The following is a 21,686-nucleotide window of genomic DNA, read 5'->3' as shown; positions in this document are numbered from 1 at the left end:
ACAATGAGTGACATCTAGCAATATATTATTTTCACCTAAGTTACAAGAAAATATGATTCGACATAGCATCTTCGTGATTAACTTTTTTATGTATTACATGCTTTTGCCCTTTATATCTAGAATAGGCACAAGTCTTGGAATAGTCACACTTGTATAGCCTATCTATTGTTTCTTGATATCTAGAGTAGATTTTAATTAACGAATAATTTGTGATATCTCATATCAACTTATTCGAGCATGGTCATGTATTTTTAGTCTAACTCAATCAAGTGGCATGTGATATATTTCCAATTATGTAGGAATGATAAATCTTATCTTAATCATACACACCCACTACATATAGAGAAGATATAGAGAATATAACATTTATAACCGTGTTGGCACCTTTTTTATAGAGTGATGCCATTAAGATTGAAAAATGCATGGGCAACCTATCAAAGAAATATAGTAACCCTTTTCCATGATATTATGCACAAAGATATTAAAGTATATGGTTATGAAATGGTCGCCAAATCCAAAACCGAAGAAGAGCATATGTAGAATTTAAGAAAGTTTTTCCAAAGATTGAGGAAGTATCATTTAAAGCTCAATCCAAATAAATACACATTTGGGGTGATATCATGAAAGCTTTTGGGTTTTGTGGTTAGTCAAAGAGGAATTGAGATTGATGTAGATAAAGTTAAATTAATTCAAAATATTCCACCACCTTGTATGTAGAAAAAAGTTCGAGGTTTTTTGGGAAGGTTAAACTATATTTCTCGTTTCATATCACAGTTGATTAACAAATGCGACTCAGTGTTTAAATTGCTTTGGAAAAACAATCCAAAAATATGGAATAATGAATTTCAAGAAACCTTGGAAGTTGTCAATAAATATTTTTCCAATGCTGCCGATTCTAGTGGCGCTGGTATACAGTTAATTCTCTATTTAAAAGTTTTTAAGAATTCAATGGGATATGTGTTGGGGCAGCATGATGAATCTGGATAAAAAAAGAAAAAGCAATTTATTATCTGAGCGAGAAGCTTATTGAGTATGAGATTCGGTACCCACTAATTTAAAAATTATGTTGTGCTTTAGTGTGGGCAATTCGAAGGCTTAAAAAATACATGCTTTATCACACTACGTGGTTGATATCCAGACTTGATCCATTGAAGTTCTTGATGGAATCACCAACATTGACTGATAGACTGGCTAGGTGGCAGATATTATTTTTTTTGAATTTGACATCTTATATGTTAGTCAAAAAGCAATAAAATAGAGTGGTACAAAAAACTTTATGGCAAGTCTTGCTTTAGAATATTACGAGCCATTGAATTTTAATTTTCTGATGAAGATTAGATTTGTATCTCAACAGAGGAAGGAGTGACATGATAAATCATGAAAACTTTACTTTGATGGAGCTTCTAATGCTTTGGGCTGAGAAACTGGGGCATTGTTAATTTCTCGAGAAAATGTCTACTATCCTTTTACGAGTAGACTAGATTTCTTTTACACTAATCATATGGCATAATATAAAGCTTGTGTCATGTGCTTGAGAGCAACTATAAAGAGTAGATTTCATGTACTCGAAGTATTTGAAGATTTCTCTCTAGTTGTGTATCAATTGCAAAGAGAATGGGAGATAGAGGATTCAAAGTTGATTGAAAACCAAAATTTGATCCTTGAATTAATAAAAGAATTTAAAAAGGTCACATTTAGTTATCTCATTCGAGAAGACAATCAAATGGATGATGCTTTGGCTACGTTAACTACCATGTTCAAAGCAAATAAGAAGGCTGACATGATGCTAATCAAAATGCAAGTGTATAAAACCCCATCATATTATCATAGCATAAAGGAAGAAACAGATGGTCAGCCATGATACCATGATATTCTACAATATATCAAGTATAAAAAAATGTCCTCCATGTGCATCTGAGATTGATAAAATAACTATTTGAAGAATGGCTGACAATTATTTCCTTGACGGGGAAATTTTTGTATAAAAGGGGCAGTGATCAAGTTCTTTTGAAATGTGTGATGACAATCAAATGGATGATGCTTTGGCTATGTTAACTGCCATGTTTAAAGCAAATAGGTAGGCTGACATGATGCTAATCAAAATGCAAGCGTATAAAACCCCATCATTATATTATAGCATAGAGGAAGAAACAGATGGTCAACCATGGTACCATGATATTATGCAATATATCAAGTATCAAACATATCCTCCATGTGCATCTGAGATTGATAAAAGAACTATCTGAAGAATGGCTGACAATTATTTCCTTGATAGGGAAATTTTGTCATGAAGCAAAAAGTATCTTGGATGAAGTGCATACGTTGATAAGTTTCATGCACCTCTGTTGCCTTTACATGTAATGACTGCACCATGGCCATTCTTTATGTGGGGCATGGATGTCATTGGATCAATCACACCAAAAGCATCAAATGAACATTTTTTTTATCTTGGTTGCAATTGATTATTTAACTAAATGGATGAAGATTGCTTCCTATTCCATTATTATAAGGTCTAAAGTTTGCAAATTCATAAAGAAAGAGTTAATTTACCAATATGGATTACCAGAGAGAATTGTATCAGATATGCTACAAATATGAATAATAAGATGATGGATGAACTTTTTACACAATTCAAGATAAAACATTCTAATTCAACAACATATCGTCCTAAGGTGATTGGGGTAGTAGAAGTGGAAAATAAGAACATTAATAGGATTATAAAAAACCATTTAAACATATAGAGATTGACATGAGAAGTTACCATTTGCATTGTACCCGTATTGGACTACAGTGAGGACGTCTACCAGGGTGACGCCTTTCTCTTTGGTATATGGAATGGAGAAAGTTATACCTATTGAGGCTGAAATACCATCACTGTAAATTTTGAAGGAAGTATATCTGAATGAAGCCAAATGGGCTTAAGCTCAATTTGACCTGTTGAATTTAATTAAAGGAAAGAGGTTGAAGACTATATACCATGGTTAGATGTATAAAAAACGTATGATAGGAGCTCATGACAAGAAAGTTCATCTAAGAGAATTATGAGAGGGTGACTTAGTGCTTAAAAAGATCTTGCATATTCATAAAGATTTTCGTAGGAAATTGATGTCTAATTGGGAAGGGCAATATGTCATCAAAAAGGCATTTTTTGAGGAGCGTTGACTTTGGTAGAGATGGATAGAGAAGTTGTAATGAATGCAATAAAATCAAACTCTGTTAAGAAAACCTATGCTTAGAAGAATAAGAAAAAGGAACAAGAAAAAATAGGAAAATGGGAAAAAAGAAAATGGGGGTTCAAGATGAAAATCTGCAAAGGGCATCTTGAAACTAAAGGAAGTATTTGAGTTGATAACCTGAAAGGACGGCTCAAACATGTTTTGATATTATACATCCAATAATTAAACTTTCTCGAGAGCCTGATATTTGGGAGAAACTTCACACCCGTAAACATTTTGGTAACATTTGAGATCTTCCAGACAGAAGCTCACCTCAGTTCTGCAAGTTATACCAGATTGGTTGTTTCAAGAATGCTCATTCTAATGATTACTGAGACAATTGAATGTTATTTCAATATTTTTATCATTTCTATGATTTTCATGATTTTTTTATAATTTTCCATATTTCATCAATAAATTTACAGTTTATCATTTTAAATTTCAGACTATTTCATTTTTATGAACATCTTTCAAGTAGATTAACATAGTTCAAAATAAACAAAAGATTTCTTGGTATTACTTTGTGTTAACCTTTTAAGTATAGAGAATTTAAAGCAGATCATGACATCTACACTTGTGTTTATCGGTGAGAAGTGTATGACAAGGCATATAAGAACAATCATTTTGGGCTAAACTTGCGAATATGACAATAAGACGATGATCATTCATATAATGCTAGAGATAATTCTCGTCGAGACTTATTTAAGGAAGCTGAAAGGAGCATTTTTAATTGTTGAAAACATTTTGATGTTTCGATATAACAATTTAAATTAAAAGAATTTTAATTTTGAAAATGATTTTTCTAAGCATATTCGATATATTAAATCGAATATAAAAATATTACTCAAAGTATTTCAAAGTTCATTTTAAATCCTTACTAAAGTGTAAAATTAAGTTTTAATCTTAAAATAATTTCAAAACAATTTTACAAAGTATTTCGAACCGTTTCAAAGCCAAAAATAACAGTTTGTCCTGAGGGAACCGATTCCCCCTAAGGGGGTACCGATTCCCCCTGAATGGTTTTGCTCCGAGAAATAATAGTGTGCTCGGAGGGAACCGATTCCCCCCACTGTTCAACGGTTGAATATTTGAATTTTACACTTAGGGGACCGATTCCCCATGAGGGGGTACCGATTCCCCCCACGCTCCAAGCAAAAATATTAATTGTTTTCACACTTAAACGGCTCCAATAACTTCATTAATGATCCCCAATGTTAAAAAGTAATTCAAGGTGTATTTAAACAAGCTTAGAAGCCATTGATCAATAACAGGAAAGATCAAGCAACTAGAATCAAGAGAGAATCAAAGAGAAAGCATCAAACTTGAAGTTTGAGCATTTCAAGTCTATTTTTCATTCAATATTCATTTTGCTTTCAAGAACACTTATTGTGCTCAATTGTATTTATTCTTGAGTGTTCTTTCTTTTTTCTAGAATTGTGAAAACATATTTTCCTTGTGAGGTTTTTCTTGTACGTTTGCAAATTTGTAATCTTCTCTTTGAGAAAAGAGTGTTCTTAAGAATTGGGGTATATTCTTGAGGGAATTGTAAGGTTATCTCTTTGGCCTCAAAAGAAAGAAATATAGTGAATTTGTTGGAAAATCCTTAGTGTGGATAGCTAAGGTAGTGGACGTAGACTTTGGTTGATAAAGTCGAACCACTGTAAATCACTGTGCAATTACTTTCAATTTTCTGCAAAAGCTTCCACCAAAATTTTATTGCCAATTCACCCCTCTCATGGCCGATTCCATCGATCGATTAACTCAACAATTGGCATCAGAGCCTATCTCATTTGAAGGTTTAATCACCTCTTGAGTCGATTCGGGAAAAGTTACATCGATAATCAAAGTCATCAATGGCCTCTACTTCAAACTTCGACTCCGGTCTCGATTCGATGCCCGTCAACAAGCCTCCTTTCTTCAATGGGGCTAACTATGCCTATTGGAAAAATAGGATGATGTACTTCATTCAAGCAAGTGACATGGGAGCATGGAATGCCATAGAAGAAGGATACATCAAGCCTCTTACTCATCCAAGATTGTGGAGTGAAGGAGAGACAAGAATGTTCCAACTCAAATCCAAAGCCATCCATATCATATTTTGTGCTCTTGGACCAGATGAATACGGAAGAGTTTCATCTTGTACAACTGCCAAAGAAATATGGGACAAACTTCAAGTCACTCATGAAGGTACCGATGAGGTAAAGAAATCTAAAATTAGTATTCTAAAGCTTAGCTATAAAAATTTCAGGATGAAACCAAATGAAGATATCAAAGCTATGACGGATAGATTTTCAACAATTGTCAATGGTCTCAAATCATATGGAGAGATCATTTCAAATGAAAAGCTTGTGAGGAAATTAGTCTACTCCCTTCCAAAATCGTGGCAATCAAAGAAGATGGCAATCATCTAGTCTAAGGACCTAACGTCCTTAACTCTTGAAGAACTAATCGGTTCCCTTCTCACTCATGAAATGATGCTTGAAGATGAAGTGGACCTCGATAATACTGACGAGACACCAAAGGATAAGGAGAAGAAGAAAAGCATTGGATTTGCTCTCAAATCCACAAAAGATGAGAGTGATTCAAATGATGATGATTATGACTAGGAAATGGCATTATTTGCCAAATGATTCAGAAAGTTGATGATACCCAACCGAGGAAGAAAATTCAAACGTCATGAAGGCTTCAAAACTGAATCGAATGAGAAAGACCCGATCATTTGCTATGAATGTAAAAAATCGGGGCATGTCAAATATGATTGCCACAATTGAAGAAAAAGAGTCAATCCAAAAAGAAGCACAAGGCTCATGTAGCTACATGGAGCGATAAAGAAGGTTTCGATAAAGAGGAACAAGAAGTTGTAAACTTGTGCTTGATGGCTATCGGGGAAGATTCTAAGGTTACCTCTAACTCATTCGATTTGGATGAATTATCTTATGATGAGTTATTAGAGGATTATAATTGGTTGGCTTCGGATTATAAGACTCTATTTTCAAAATACAAAAATGATATTTCAAAATTGAAAAACGAAAATAGTCTTATATCCAAGACCAACAATGAGCTTGAAAGTAAGATCAAAGAATTGAAAATCAAAATTAATGATTTTAAAAAGAAAAATACTGATTTGCATAACTTACTTTCAAAAGTTCATGATGATCATCAAAAGAAGATTGATGATCTTAAAACTTCTTTTAATAAGGTTGGAACAAAAAGTTTTGAAAAATGTGAGAATTCAAGATCCAACTTTGTTAAGAAAAGTTTTAGAAGCTACAATCATAAAAGTCCTCAACGAACCTTGAATAGTAAAATTGTTAGGAGTATACGGGTTCCTAAAGAATTCATTACTACTAAAGATAAGGATGTCCTTCATAAATGGATACCAAAGGGGACAAGGATTTTAGAAACTAATGAATATGGACCCAAAAGAATTTGGGTACCAAAAATTAGAAATTAATCTATGTTTGTTAGAACGTATTGATTTGACCCCATAAGTGGGACCACCACCCCATAGCATGTTACCGCCAAAAGCAGAACCCTTCTTGGTAATTAACAAGGGGGAAGGAAGATCTCCACTTATTTCATTCATTCAGTGCCTACGGTGAGGCGCGTAACTCGTTCTTTATTAAATTCTAAAATAAAAATTAGAAATTTTTATGGCTCGGCTGGGTGAACGAGATATCCAGCAACAAGAAGAAGGAAAAGGATTGAATAGAGGAACTCCTGGGATCCTCATTTTGGTCAACCAGCTGTTGAAGCTTTTACTAGAGGGGGCGCTCCTGGCCCAGTGAATATCGCTTACTCTGATGTTTATCAGTGGTGGTATACAATCGGGTTACGTACTAATGTCACCTAGAAACGATGCGAAATCCAAATCCGCATCCGCATCCGCCACCGTTGAGCCAGAAAACTCATGGTAAAATTTTGGTTTATTTAATCATCAGGGACTCCCAAGCGCACAAATTCTCTTCGCTCCCAGAAATATAGTCATCCCTACCCCGATCATGAAAAGCATTTCGATTTATTTATCTCTTATTTTACACAGAATGTATTTGCCTGGACCAATACACGATTTTACTCGATGGCCTTCGAGACGGGACATGAAGCTTTTTTGGCGAAAACCTTGCTTGATGGTAAGGAATAGGAATAGGACACTATTTGATTTGGGAGTGAAGGTTCCATTCCCAGTTACCACCCCGGGAACTTGGTTTTTAACCAACGGCGCTAACCAAAACCGCCTCCTCCCGCCTCATTTTAAAAATGAAGTTGGCGCAAGAAGAAGGGGTTGATCCGTATCATCTTCACTTGGTTCTGATTTCTCTATTTTTCGGATCGGTCTTGATGCCGAGAAGGAGCTGTTTGACACATGAATCCATAGTAAAGAATCGGACAAGGAATGCACTCCGATCCAAGTATGATAATCTAAAATCGGGAGGAAAGGATGCGAATACTTACAGTGGGTTCCTTAAAAAAAGCAATGACAACAACGACTAATGATGGTGTCGATATGTTCGAATTGTAAGCCTCCACAAAACCACGTCTCGACCTCTACTCTTTTCACTCGATTGAGAGCAATATTTGCTTTTCCCAAAACTGTTTTGAGAAAAATGACTGAAGATAATGTGTAAAAATCGCTGCTAGACCTTACACCTCTTTTTATATCAAAGTTGCCCTAACATATTAGGGATTTTATTATTTCAAATTAATTAAATCTTTATTTAATTAATTTATAATTAAATTCAGGATAATTAAAACATATGTATATCAAATATACATATATTAACTATAGATATATTTTAGTATCGTTCAACAAATTGTACATCTTTGCTCATTTCAATCCTACGATGTGACCCTGTAGGTTCTTGTAATGTTAGCAGTAATTATTAGAAGAATTATAATATTACGTACAATGAGTGACATCTAGCAATATATTATTTTCACCTAAGTTACAAGAAAATATGATTCGACATAGCATCTTCGTGATTAACTCTTTTATGTATTACATCCTTTTTCCCTTTATATCTAGAATAGGCACAAGTCTTGGAATAGTCACACTTGTATAGCCTATCTATTGTTTCTTGATATCCAGAGTAGATTTTAATTAACGGATAATTTGTGATATCTCATATCAACTTATTCGAGCATGGTCATGTATTTTTAGTCTCACTCAATCAAGTGGCATGTGATATATTTCCAATTATGTAGGAATGATAAATCTTATCTTAATCATACACACCTACTACATATATTGAAATATATTCAATAACAGTCTTTATAGAGCAACCAATTATGGAGCATGTTTAAATGCATAAAAACATACAACAATATATGTTGGGATAGCATTGATCTCAAGTCTGAGGATCATACATATAGTCATCACCATGAGCAATGTTATGATTGTCACATAATAATCCAAGACATATGATCATGGTGGGTCAATTCAATACTTTGTTCTCTAACAATATAATTATGTATCAATTCTGACATCTATATGTCAATGACAACTTGTTGTCATCAATTAATAACATGTTAGTCTTAAGTGTATTAATATTGTCCATGCCCATAATAATACTTAACTAGGGATCTTTTAATAATAACAATTATGTTATTATATGGACTTTATTATCTTCTAGTTTATGTTAAACACATATATATATAACTAAAAATATTAGCGACAATGCCTTTATTCAATAAAATCTGGTAAATAAAATGTATCATTATAATCATCATATGTTCGGTCTTGGGGCATACTCTAACACTGGGTTGAAGTGTGTTGTTGTTGAGCTCATCGGGAGATGTTTGGTTTGTCATTAAAGTCGAGCATCAGTGTCCTTTGGGTTTGTTGCAATATATTAGTATTCCTGAGTGGAAGTGGGAACATATTACTATGTATTTTGTGATGGGGTTACCGTTGACACTGTCGAAGAATGATTCAATTCGGATGATAATTGATCGGTTTACTAAGTGTGCGCATTTTCTGTCGGTTCATACTACGTGTTCGTTATAGAGGTTAGCTAAGTTGTTCATAGTTAAGATAGTGCGGTTGCATGGAGTTCCTTTGTCGATCATTTTGGATCGTGATCTGCGGTTTACGTCGAGGTTTTGGCGAAGTTTGTATAAGGCTTTGGGTTCGAAGCTTAGTTAGAGCATAACTTATTATCTGCAGACAGATGGGCTTTCTGAGCATGTGATACATCGGGTGTGCGTGGTTGAATTTTTGTTTCTTTAGAGCGTTATTTGTCGCTGGTAAAGTTTGTTTATAATAATAGTTTTCATGCTAGTATTCAGTGGCTCCGTTTGAGGCATTGTACGTGAGTAAGTGTCGTACTCCTTTGTGTTCGACTGAGTTGAATGAGAGACATGTTGTTGGTTCGAAATTGATTCAAGAGACTGAGGATAAAGTTTCGTTGATTAAAGATCGGTTAAATGCTACTTTTGATCGGCAAATCGTGTGTCGATATGAAGCATCAAGAGGATGAGTTTGCTATGGGTGACTTGGTGTTTCTTAAGGTTTTATCTTAGAAGAAGGTGTTACATCTTGGGTGTAATGGTAAGCTTAGTCTGAGCTTTATAGGACTATTTGAGGTGTTAGAGCGTGTTGGACTAGTTGCGTATCGTTTGAGGTTGCCTCTTGAGCTTGAGCGTATTCACGATGTGTTTCATGTGTCGATGTTGCGTAAATATATGTCAGACCTTTCTCATGTTGTTTCAGTTGATAAGGTTGGGGTACAAGAAGATTTTTCTTATGAGGAATAACCGCTTAAGATTTTGGCTAGCGATGTGAAAGTTCTTCAGAACAAGTCTGTTCAGTTGGTAAAAGTGTTGTTGCGTAACCACAATATTGAGGAGGCGACTTGAGAGATGGAAGATTTGATGAGGGCTCAATTTTCACAGTTATTTAGTTAAGGTAATTTCGGGGATGAAATTCTTTTTAGGGGGAAAGAGCTGCAACGTCCTAAAGTCAGGTCTGGTAGTTAGGATTGGTTTCGAGTCAATTTTTGGATTTCCAATAAAAAAGAATTCTAAAATTCATATTTTGGTTTTAAAAATATTTTTAAAGGTTTTAAGTGATTTTAGATGATTAATTTTAATTATGGAAGTTTAATTAAATCACTTGGTGACTGAATTAAAGGAACTAGAAATTATAATTCTAGTGATCATTTTGTAAATTTTCACAATGTCCAAAGTCTACGAAGCAATTATATCAAGGATTATGTTTAGAGTTTTCCCTCATAAATTAAAATGTTTTAAGTTTCCCTTTTTACCATTTTTCCATCTAGATTCATTTTAATCTAAATTGCATTTACTTATTTGCTTGTTTTCATTCACGTTCTTTTCATTTCCTTCTTATTTTACATTTTAGTAACTTCTCTTAACTTCCTCCATTTTCTCTCACTTTCTTCCAAACTAGCTGATCAATTCTTTCTATTTTTCTCCTTGATTTCTAAATTTACTCATCTCAATCTTGATTTTAATTTTCATGTTTCTCTTCTCTTTAATTCTTGTTTTTAAAGCTTGATCAAAATGGAGTTCCATTGATGACCTCAATTTCAATCCATTTCCAGCAAGGTAAGGATTTTTTCCTTGGTTTTCTTTCGAGCTTCGAGGGAAAGTGACTATGTATTAATGATGCAATTGAATTGTTGATTTAATTGAAAAGATTTATAAAATTTCAATTGATTTTCAGAGGTAATTAATGTGCTGATTTCTTAATTTGGTTTTGAGGTTTTATTAATGAAATTAAGTTTTTTTTGGAGTGATTATAATCATATTAAATCAGTTTTTCAATTGCAAATGATTTTGATATCAATGTCTTGAAAACAATGTCGATTTTCGGTATTTTTGGGAATTCGGGAATTTAGGTTTGTAGATGTTAATTTATGCGATTCTAGCTGAGTTATATGTTGATTATAGTTTTTGTTTATCAACCTTTAGTGTGGAGATTCGTGCATTTTGGATTGGAGCTTTTGGAGTGGTGTTTCGGTAAGGTTTTTTGATGTTTTCAACGTTTGCCTCTGTTTTAGAAACAGATGATTCTACTTTGTTTTAGATTAGATTGTGATGTGTTAATTTTCTTTGCAAGGTTATTATTGTGTCATTAGTTGATGAAACTTGGTGCTTTGAGTTTGGTGAACGTTGAGGTAGTGTTTGGAAGTGTTTTTAGCTTCTGGACAACAAGTTCAGTGGCTCTCATTCTTAGGAAACAAACATTATTCAAGGTTGAGGTTTGTGTAGTGTTACATTTGTTAATTCTGATATATCGTGTTATTTGGTTAATTATGATGATGGAATATGAATTGTGTTGATTTACATATGATGCTACTTATGTCGAAAATGAGAATATAAATTATGAATGTGATGTGTTGTAAATGATGCATAGGATTTTGGAAACAGTTTGTGAAAATCTATATATATTATGAATGTAAATTGGATGAGCTGAACTCTCACTGTCCAGATATATTGTTTGATCATGACAATTATCCGTAAGTGTGTTTCAAAATGTATTTGAATCAGTATGTGAAAATTGTGCATCATTAACAACCACTCGTGGTGAATTGGATTAATTGATTATTGTTTTTAATAGGACCTTTGGATATGAAAGGCATGCCTAGAAAATAGAACTCTATGTGTTTTGTATTAGTGTGTAATTCAGGATTACATAGGGTTCGGATGGTATATTGAGCTTTGCTCCGAGAAGATACGGGGTAAGGTTGGGTATTAAGTTTGCTATGTAATTCGTGGTTTTGGACCTATGTGAATATGTAAGCAAAATGGGAGTTATATGGAGTCCTTTTATCCAATGAGTGAGTTGTGTTTCAAACAAAAGCCACTAATCTTAAAATAGAAAAAATGTGTATGATTTGTTTGACTTGCAAGAAGGTAATTGTGCATGCGTGCTTGTGAATGCTTTTGAACTATATGGTCCTTGATATTTTTAACCTAAAATCAAGTGATTTGGAATATGTTAGCTGATCATTCAAGCATGAGATGTTGAATTATACGTGTAGAGTAAAGAACAAGTTATGTATGAGCATATATGTTTGATCTTTATCTTGGTTATGAGCATTGCTTTGAATGTTAGTCGTTCATTGGGCTTTATAAGCTCATACTCATTGTTAACAATTTTCAGAGGATCATACTCGAGTTTGGAGGCGATGAGCTTGGCATCAGTGTGATCAAGCAAGGATAAGGCGTAAAGTAATACGTATGTGGTTTTTGGAAACTTTGTGTGATAATTTGGGGACGTTTGGGACATAGACCTATTATTCACTTTGTTGGACTTATAATGTTGGATTTTGGTTTGTAATAAGTGGATTTACGTTTGGGATTTGATGTTGGTTTGATTCGTTGACTTTGGATTTGTAAGTATGAACTTGTTGCTTCAAGCATGAGATTACTCAAATGTTGTTTTAGACCCTAAAGAAGTGTTTAGTTAAGTGTAACATGGTAAATTAAACGTGTTAGACTCTTAGGTTGCATGAAACGACCTTAAATGCCAAAAATGAGGAGATGACTTATGCTTGAAATGAACTTTTATGCAATTGTTGACCTCTGGTGCCAAATCCTTATTTAATGTGTTGACTTGTGTTATAAAGCATGATACACCTTTGTTTTTACATGTATAAAATGGTTGAATAGTGTCCAAGCATGTTCCTAGTCCATGATCACTTTTATGTGGTATTTTGGTAAGTCAAATATGCAAGTTCTTGATAAATCTACAGTTTTCTAGAAAAATGATCGATCCCTTAGGGAAAAGGATCGATCCCTTTCAAAAAAGATTAATCCCTTGATCAGAAAGGATCGATCCCAACGTTTTAATTTTTCAAAGGATCAATCCCCTTTAAAAAGGATTGATCCCTTTCAAGAAAGGATCGATCCCTTCATTGTTTTGCTTGACAGAAAAAGGTGAAATTGCATTCATTAAAGGTCTGAAGTGTTCTTAAATTCTAATTTTACCCCTAAATAATTATGTGAGTTCAATTTAGCCCAGAAATTTATATATTTAATTACTTAAACTCTTAATTTGGAAATTTGATGAGATTTGAGTGATCACTTGTTAAACACACTTAATTACATATAGAACCCTCAATTGTGTGTCACTGTTTGGTACATAAGTTTTACATATTTATATTTAGGTCCCTAATCTTGTATGATCAATTGAGTGATTGTGTGATGTTCATTTGGTATGAAGTTTTGTGTGCTGCTTTGTTATGACAATGTTTAACATGTGGTAACCTTAATTGGATGATTTGACTTGTTGATTTATTACATGATGTGAAATGACCAAAATACCCTAAACGTTCAAATGTAATGTTTACATGTTTAATTGAGATTCAATTGCATGTTAGTTACATTGAACGTTGTGTGTGATGAATATTAAGAGAGTTTAATTTGTTTTCTTCCGTGAAATATACGTAATATGGATCTTGATCTGTCTAACATGATTGGAACCTAATGTAAGCTTAGGTATCCGACTCGGACTCCTAGATCGGGTATGTGGCGTTACATTCTCCAACTTCTTTCACTAATATAACATGTAAAATGAGTTACTAACTTGTTTATGAGACTAAAATGAAGCCATGAATACTTTCTTAAACTCAAATCCACTAAAAACGAGCTATAATGTTTCCTAAATACCCATTAATCCCCTATCTATGGTTATTGTGACCAAACTTTGAGATTAAGAGCTTGAATGAAAGCTTGAGGTGAGGGAATTATTGTTCTTACCTTAGAATATCTAAAATATGCTTGAGAGTTTACAAGCTTTCACCTTTGCACAAAGTTTGGAAGAGGAAAAATTATGAGAATGGTGAAGATGAAGGTAGTGGACAAATAAGGTTAGAAATGGGGGAAAATAGGAGTGAGTAAGCAATACTACATCACCCCATTAAAACAAATCAACTTATGTATAAAAGAGGGTATACATTCCCTTTTGGTCATTCCTCTTACACTCAACTATTAAAATGCCCCCTCTTTCTAACAATTGGGCCTAAGCCAAGCCCAAGTTCATCCTTAACTTGGTCCAAGTTTCACATGGATCTAATGGGCTTGTCTAAAATAATCTCAGGTTAGCCCAAAACTATTAACCCGAGATTCGGAGCGTTACGCTACAAGCACAACTACTTGATCAAGACCCCAATGAAAAAACTTTATTCTTATTAAACATATTGAGATATTATTAACTTCTATAAATTAAATAGAATGAATTAAATATGAAGATAAAATGGATCAATGTAATACAAATATTCTTCTATTTGTCTTGTATTAATAACTAATAAAAGTAATAAATAATTCAACAATGTCTAGAGCGCATAAAAATTCTCAATTCTCTATATGTAAGAATTTCGTTCCAAATAAATATTAAATTCGAAACCTTAAGAAAAAAAAGATGTCAACTGAAAACTTTTAACATGATAATCTAAAAATTATTGATATACATATTTTTTTTATTAAATATATGCATTATTTTTAAATTTACAAACAAGATTAAAAAATTATTGATTTAAAAAAGTATTATGTCAGTGAAAAATATAAAAGAATTTCATTGAATCTTATGCATATACAAACACAAAAACATAAATCAATTATATTATATACAAAAAATTTTGAATTTAAATATAATATAATTTCAATCATAAAATTTAACATTCTTATACTCATATTATATTATAAGAACGTTAGTATTTAAATCAATGTCACTTATACATACATGATCCATTATCAAATATATGTTAACATCCATGATACTTTTACTCTTTCCTTGCCGAGTGACCTTCCTTGGGGCCTTATGACGTAAGGGAAAACCTCAGCCGATAATAGGTGAAATTTTTTCACCATTAACACGTAATTGGCACAATAATTTAGATTCGACTTTGGAAAGTCAATGAGCACAAGCTTTAATTTCTTTAAACTACGGTTTTATGTAACATATATACGTATTTTCTATATGTTGATAGTTAACATTGAAATTTTTATTATTATTTTTTAAATAATAATATTATAAAAATTAATTCCAATCATCTCTATTAATTCATCTAATGATTATAGTTTTATAAAAGAACTAATTAATTTTATGCAAAATAAACCGATCCAAAACTATTGGGGTATGCTCTGTTTTAGACGCGGAGTTTTAGGGTATATTGGAAGGCTTTAAGTTATTTTCAGAAACAGCCGGCTGACGTCACTACAGAAAAAATGGTTTCTAGCGGCTGATGTAATGGCGTTTTTGAAAAAAAAAACACCGTTAAAATCTACATCTGTACTAGCGTTTTATTAAAACGCCGCTATAAACGCATATGTTAGAGGCGTTTTAGAACAAACACTGCTATATAATGACAAAAGGTAGCGTTTTTTGTAAAACGCCGCTATAAACTTATGCAATAGTGGTGTTTTTAATTAAAACACCGCAAAATCACGTACATTAGTGGCGTTTTTCGTGTAAACGCCGCGAAAGTACAATTATATCTCCCCTTTCTCCTGCCGGATCCCTAATTCATTTTCCCTCTTCTTCCCTATCTTCCCTCTTCTCTGGTACAACATCTTCTCCGCCACACGCCATCCTTTTTGCCGTCAATCTTCTCGATCCTGCCTCCAATCTATTTCACTCACTCTATCTAGTTCGAAAGATAACTTCTCAATCCAATTTGCTATACACGGACTGTATGCTCTGCAAGCTCCTCTTTTTGGGGTTAGTTTAAGTGTGCATGTGATGTTATAAATTGTTTCTTCCTAATTTCGTATACCAAATATTTGAACGACAAAACCTAAAAGCTAATCGACTTGTAGAATTGAAAATTACCGGCCAAAGAAGTCAAAAATGTATATAATTCGTAGAAGATTCTGTTGAACATAATAAGGCTAAGCTACCTCGGAATTATTTATATAATGCAAGTAGGTTTTTTGAAGGGTCACTGTCTGCAGACTGCAAGCCCAAGATTCATTCCGTATGCAAACATCCACAAATATTTTATAGCTTTATGATGTCTGCACTGTCTTCGTCTTCTTTGTTTTCTCCCTGTTTGTCATCATTTCAAAAGTGTTCCACTTAATCATACCATATAATTAAAAACTCATTTCAAAGGCAAATCTTGGTTTCACAAAGCTTGGGGGTGACGATGATGTTTTCGACCTATTGGTTGTTATATTTTCTTTCCAGAAACTTTTAAGCTGTCAGTTTTCCGTTTTATCAATTTTTTGTATGTAAAATTTTTTCTCCAAAAGTTAGATTCACCAAGAAGTTCTCACCAAGTGAAAGAAATGGAACTATCACTGCAGAAAATGGAAGAAGATCTGAAAGAAGCATGCCGTTAAAAGGATAAGGCTTTGCAAGAATTGACTCGTCGCCTTAAGCAACATTTGTTAGAAAAGGTTACATGTCCCTCTTGACTCATTAATATTACCATTACAATCACTTAGTAGTCTTTCATGCAACTGTAATTGTGTAGCTACCGTTTGCAAATATAACAAAAGATATTGCTCTACCTTGATATCATAATCTGACCCACTCCTTGAGTGGAAAGAATAGAAGAATTCTGACATCCGTTTTAATAAAGAACTGCAGTCTTGTTTTTGTAGCTTCTACTTATATTTTATTATGGATTTATGTGGATGAGGATGATGGCAACATGTCCCTGCGTGGAAAAAAAGCTATAGTAATGTATCTAACTTTAAGCTTTCATTAGGATCAACTTCAACTTTCTGTTTCTCTTACTACATTTTTATTGAGGATCCTGTATGTTTTAAAGTAATTTCTTATGACTTGTGTCATCAAAATTAAATATGGTTTCTCTTGCTGTAATATTTTCTAGGAATCTGAAGAATCGGAAAAAATGGATGAAGATAGTAAAATTATTGAAGAACTTCGTGAGAGGAATGAATATCAGAGAGCTCAGATTGCACACTTGGAGAAAGCCTTGAAGCGGGCAATGGCAGATCAGGAGGAAGTTAAGATAACAAACAACAACGAAATTCAGAAGTCTAAGGAAATCATAGATGATCTGAATAAGAAAGTTGCAAACTTTATAAGAATAATAGATGTAAAAAATGCTGAACTGCTAAATCTTCAAACTGCTCTTGGTCAGTACTATGCTGAAATTGAATCTAAGGTAAGTAAATCTTTTGTATTGTGTATGGTAAAACTCTAGTTGTGGCATAAGTAAAAGTTGGATTCAATGCTTACATTGTTCTGTTATAGGAATATTTAGAGCTAGATCTGGCTCTAGCAAGAGAAGCAACAGCTAGAATTTCTGGTATTCTGAAGGTATTGTCTCCCAACCTTCCCTCTTAATTGCTTCTCCGCATCAGTAAATTTAGTCGGAAATGGGATTTATGATTATGAGTTTAATTCTATTTTCTATATCAGATATTTTCTGTTTAGCTACTTTAAAGTTCCTTTTATGAGTTGGAATGTGGAAAAGCATATCTCTTGAGGTCAAGAGCCTTTTTCTTGCTTTTCCTTTTTGATAATCTCTGCATTCTCCAGGATGCAGACGAACATGCAGAATTATCAAAGAGGGAAAATGAAGAAATTCTGGTGAAGCGTTCACAAAATGAAAGAGTGTTAGCAGAAGGAAAAGCAAGAATAAACAAGCTTGAGGAAGATAATGGAAAACTAAGGCGTACTTTTGAGCTTAGCATGACAAGGCTTAACAGAATGCAGACGTGGCGTATTTGCTCTGACGACCGATCAAATTATTGTTGGGAGGCTTTCAGTCCATTCTTACCATCGAAACCCGATGATGACCCGAAAGGAACTCTTATTGCTCCATACCCTTCCATGGCCGATCTCCTACTTCAAGGTAATAATCTCTGAATATTTTCGCCGCTATATTTTTATTTTGTACTCGTAAATTTCATAGATCGTACACAGGATGTTTGAAGCTTATTGAGAACGATGATAGAGGAGTGGAAAAATACCCGATGTTTAGAATCGGATTGGGGAAATCTATGGCGTTGAAAGAATCTTCAATTGCAAAAGCATTATCTATCCTCGATGAAGACGACGCTGGCTCTACTGTTACTCCAAGTAAACGCTTCTCTCTTTTACTTTAATTGTTTTGTTTAATGTTTGATTCAGTTCCCAAGCCACCTCCAATCAAGTTTCATATTGTAGGTGGAAGGTCGTTATCTGTTTCAAGTGAAGCACTGAAGCGCGCAAGGAGTCTTCTTGGTGAACCGAAGCTAGGGGATTTATTTGGTGAAATAGATGAAGAGTTTCTCCATATATAGTTTACACGAAGTAAAAACTTAACGATGCTTCATCAAACAAGGAAAACTGTTTTTTTTTTTACTTCCTTTTCCCACGAAGGAGCAATGAAGACTAATTCTAGTGAACAATATTTTTTTAATTGAAAGTGAAAGAACTTAGACTAAATTCTAGAGAACAATGTTAAACTACATTACATTTAATTTTAATGTTTATAAATTTTAATTTATTTTGTTGTTAAGTATTTTTCTGCATAACTTGTGTCATAATTAAAATGTATGGTTGTTGTTAATTAGATAAAGCTAGATGATATTAAATTTAGTTGATGTATGGTCGTTATCTGTTTCAAGTGAAGCCCTGAAGCGCGCAAGGAGTCTTCTTGGTGAACCGGAGCTAGGGGATTTATTTGGTGAAATGGATGAAGAGCTTCTCCATATACAGTTTACATGGAGGAAAAACATAATGAAGCTTCATCAAACAAGGAAAACTGTTGTTTACTTCCTTTCCCCACGAAGGAGCAATGAAGACTAAATTCTAGTGAACAATATTTTTTTAATTGAAAGTGAAAGAACCTAAACTAAATTCTAGAGAACAATGTCAAACTACATTACATTTAATTTTAATGTTTATATATTTTAATTTATTTTGTTGTTAAGTATTTTTCTGCATAACTTGTGTCATAATTAAAATGTATGGTTGCTGTTAATTAGATAAAACTAGATGATATTAAATTTAGGTGATGTAGAGCATAAATGAAATATGCAAAATCATCTTAGCTAAAGAAAGGTAATCAGCAGCGTTTGTATCCAAAAACGCCGCTATACACTAATAGAAAAAACCCCTTTAATGACGCGCATTGCGCGTCATCTATGGGTGCGGATGACACACATTTGCCTGTCGTTGAAGCCACCGACATGAATTTAAGATGACGTGCAACTATGCGTCATAAATTTATGACGCTCATTGCGCGTCATTGAAACCCCCGTCATAAATGAAGACGACACACATTTGTGTGTCATAAATTTATGACACGCATTTATAACTTACATTGTGTGTCATTGAAGCACACGTCATTAGAAAAGATGACACATATTCGTGTGTTGTGATTGTATTTCGTAAATTATATATATATATATATATTGTAGATTGACAAATAATCAAACTAAATCACATTTAATGCCTCATAATACTAAATATATATATCATATTATATATAAGCAATCCATTTACATAAAATATATTAACATTAAGTTATCAAAAATATTGTAATCATATGTCGATACAAAATATCACGGCATAATAAAGTTTTCCACATAAGATACCCATTCTTTGCGAATATCAAACATGTCGACGTTGCGGGAGATGCAACTCCTCTAGCTTCTTCTGCAATTTTGAAGTTTCTTCTTCAGAGTCGAGAACTCTTGAAACAGGCTGCAAATGAGCATTGGCTTCAACTGAACTAGCAGGAACATCAGATGCACCAGCTGTTCCCGAACCCTTCCCAAAATTAGAGTTGATCACCTTTGGTTTCCACTCCTTATTTGAACCAACTGCTGATGACATATAGGAATTAATACTTTGCATATATTAATCAAGCATCAACTATCTTCAGGTGAGAAAATAAAGTAGTCCAAACATTTGTAAAGAGCAAACATTTTCATTTATGGTTATCAAGTCATCACTCATCACTAAGTAATATGAAAAGAACGAAAAATCAAGTAAATTTGTGGTAAAGGTATCTTAAGCTTTAAAAGCTTTACTTTTCATTTCTCACAGTTACACTGTTATTTAAGGGGATACTTCTATTTACATATGGGTAATTCACCCATCCTTCTCGGTTATAATGATGATTTTTATTCAAACTTGCAACAAACGTGCTACTGAATTATATTTTGCTCAGAGGAAAAGGTGATTGATATCCATTTACCAAAATTAGTTATAGATTCCAATGATTATAAGGAGTAACATAGTGGGTCTAAACTATGAACATCCTTAATCAATCAAACAAAGGAGGGCATTCAACTAAACTTTCTTGGTCTAAGTGAATTTAGATAAATCTCATCTCTAACAAATAACACACATATCTTGATAACTTAAGCATCCATGTATAGTCCAACAAAAAGCCAAAAATCAACTTTTTTTAAATATCAACATTCACATAGACTGCAATAACTTTCATTATATCATTATGGGATAGGAGATTATCGAGTGCAAGCTAAACATGCATCATAAATCTTCACGGACAGCTAAAGATTCTGGAACCAATTAACTATTTTTTAAAACTGATATCCACTTCATTGATGAGGCCAAGTTGGACTATGTAGCTCCAAACTATCCATCTCAACCCCATTATAAGTCACAAAGAGAAAACATTGAACAAATATCAAGGAATGAACACCCTTTTAAAAAATATATATGTTCCAATAAAGAAACAAAGGCAATAGATGCATGCTTGCAGAGAAGTAACACAGCTAAGGAAAAGGAATAAACTTAAAGGGATATTAACATATACCTTCGGATGACTCTGGTCTATATCTAGCTGTTTTGTATTTCTGCAGTGAAGAGATTGGTTAAAGGGTAATCAAATCCAAGCCTTTGTGTACACATTTAATATATATATATAAATTAATAACTAATAGAAAAGTCTATGCACCTGCAAATTACTTTTAACATGATAAATTATCAAGCCTTCAACTTTCATAAGCTTCAACACGCCCTTTGGAGTAGCTCCTGTAAGTTGAAAATACCAAACAAATTAAAACATAACATATTTTGGAAAAAGTTTCATGAGAAATGAAATTAATGCACTTTCACTGCCTCCCAATTGGTTGACAGCTTCAACAAAGGCTTAATGAAGTTCTGGTGTCCACCGCATTCGTGATTTTGCTGGGGCGTCCACTAACGCTGTAACTAATATTAAGGCTCATCATAACAGTTGCACTTGCAGCAGCAGAGACAATACAAAGACAAGACAATAGGAAACCTTATTATCATCACAATACACATAATATCCATTTGCATTCTCTTTATCCCAAGCCAGCTAAGTCTCATATTAAGCAAGAATCTAAGTGATTTAAAACCAAACAATATGAGAAAGGATATATGGACCGCCAAATGGGTGCATTGAGGATCTAAATTAGTACTGTATTGACCACCTAATCTCTCCGTTGCCTCCACGACTTGTCTCCTTACTTCTGCAAACAAAAGAGAAACATCGACATGTAATGGAAAAACATGATGAGTTCAATAAAAAATCAAAGTACCCAGAC

At 33.4% G+C, this 21,686-nt stretch overlaps 1 protein-coding gene across 1 annotated transcript; it reads left to right on the top strand.

Annotated features, from left to right (window-relative positions):
* Nucleotides 1-16,407: 16,407 nt before the first annotated feature.
* Nucleotides 16,408-18,941, top strand: LOC120128020 (golgin candidate 3-like). The gene is made up of 5 exons (XM_039145803.1): nt 16,408-16,580; nt 17,021-17,317; nt 17,407-17,472; nt 17,695-17,878; nt 18,859-18,941. The coding sequence occupies exons 2-5, from the start codon at nt 17,042-17,044 to the stop codon at nt 18,939-18,941; spliced, it is 609 nt and encodes a 202-aa protein (XP_039001734.1). The 5' UTR covers nt 16,408-16,580; nt 17,021-17,041.
* Nucleotides 18,942-21,686: the final 2,745 nt, after the last annotated feature.

The sequence above is a fragment of the Hibiscus syriacus genome, unplaced genomic scaffold, assembly GCF_006381635.1.
Source record: "Hibiscus syriacus cultivar Baekdansim isolate YM2019G1 unplaced genomic scaffold, ASM638163v2 tig00001478_pilon, whole genome shotgun sequence".
In the NCBI taxonomy this organism is placed as follows: Eukaryota; Viridiplantae; Streptophyta; class Magnoliopsida; order Malvales; family Malvaceae; genus Hibiscus; species Hibiscus syriacus.
The sequence above is the reverse complement of the archived record's forward strand: the minus strand, read 5'-3'. Positions and strand labels throughout refer to the sequence as shown.

Bases quoted from the DNA above. Each gene is read 5' to 3' on its own strand.
- LOC120128020 (XM_039145803.1), top strand. From the start codon at position 17,042: ATGGATGAAGATAGTAAAATTATTGAAGAACTTCGTGAGAGGAATGAA. The intron at 17,473-17,694 runs GTATTGTCTCCC...TGCATTCTCCAG, and splicing joins GAATTTCTGGTATTCTGAAG to GATGCAGACGAACATGCAGA. The intron at 17,879-18,858 runs GTATTTGCTCTG...CTCCATATACAG, and splicing joins TAACAGAATGCAGACGTGGC to TTTACATGGAGGAAAAACAT.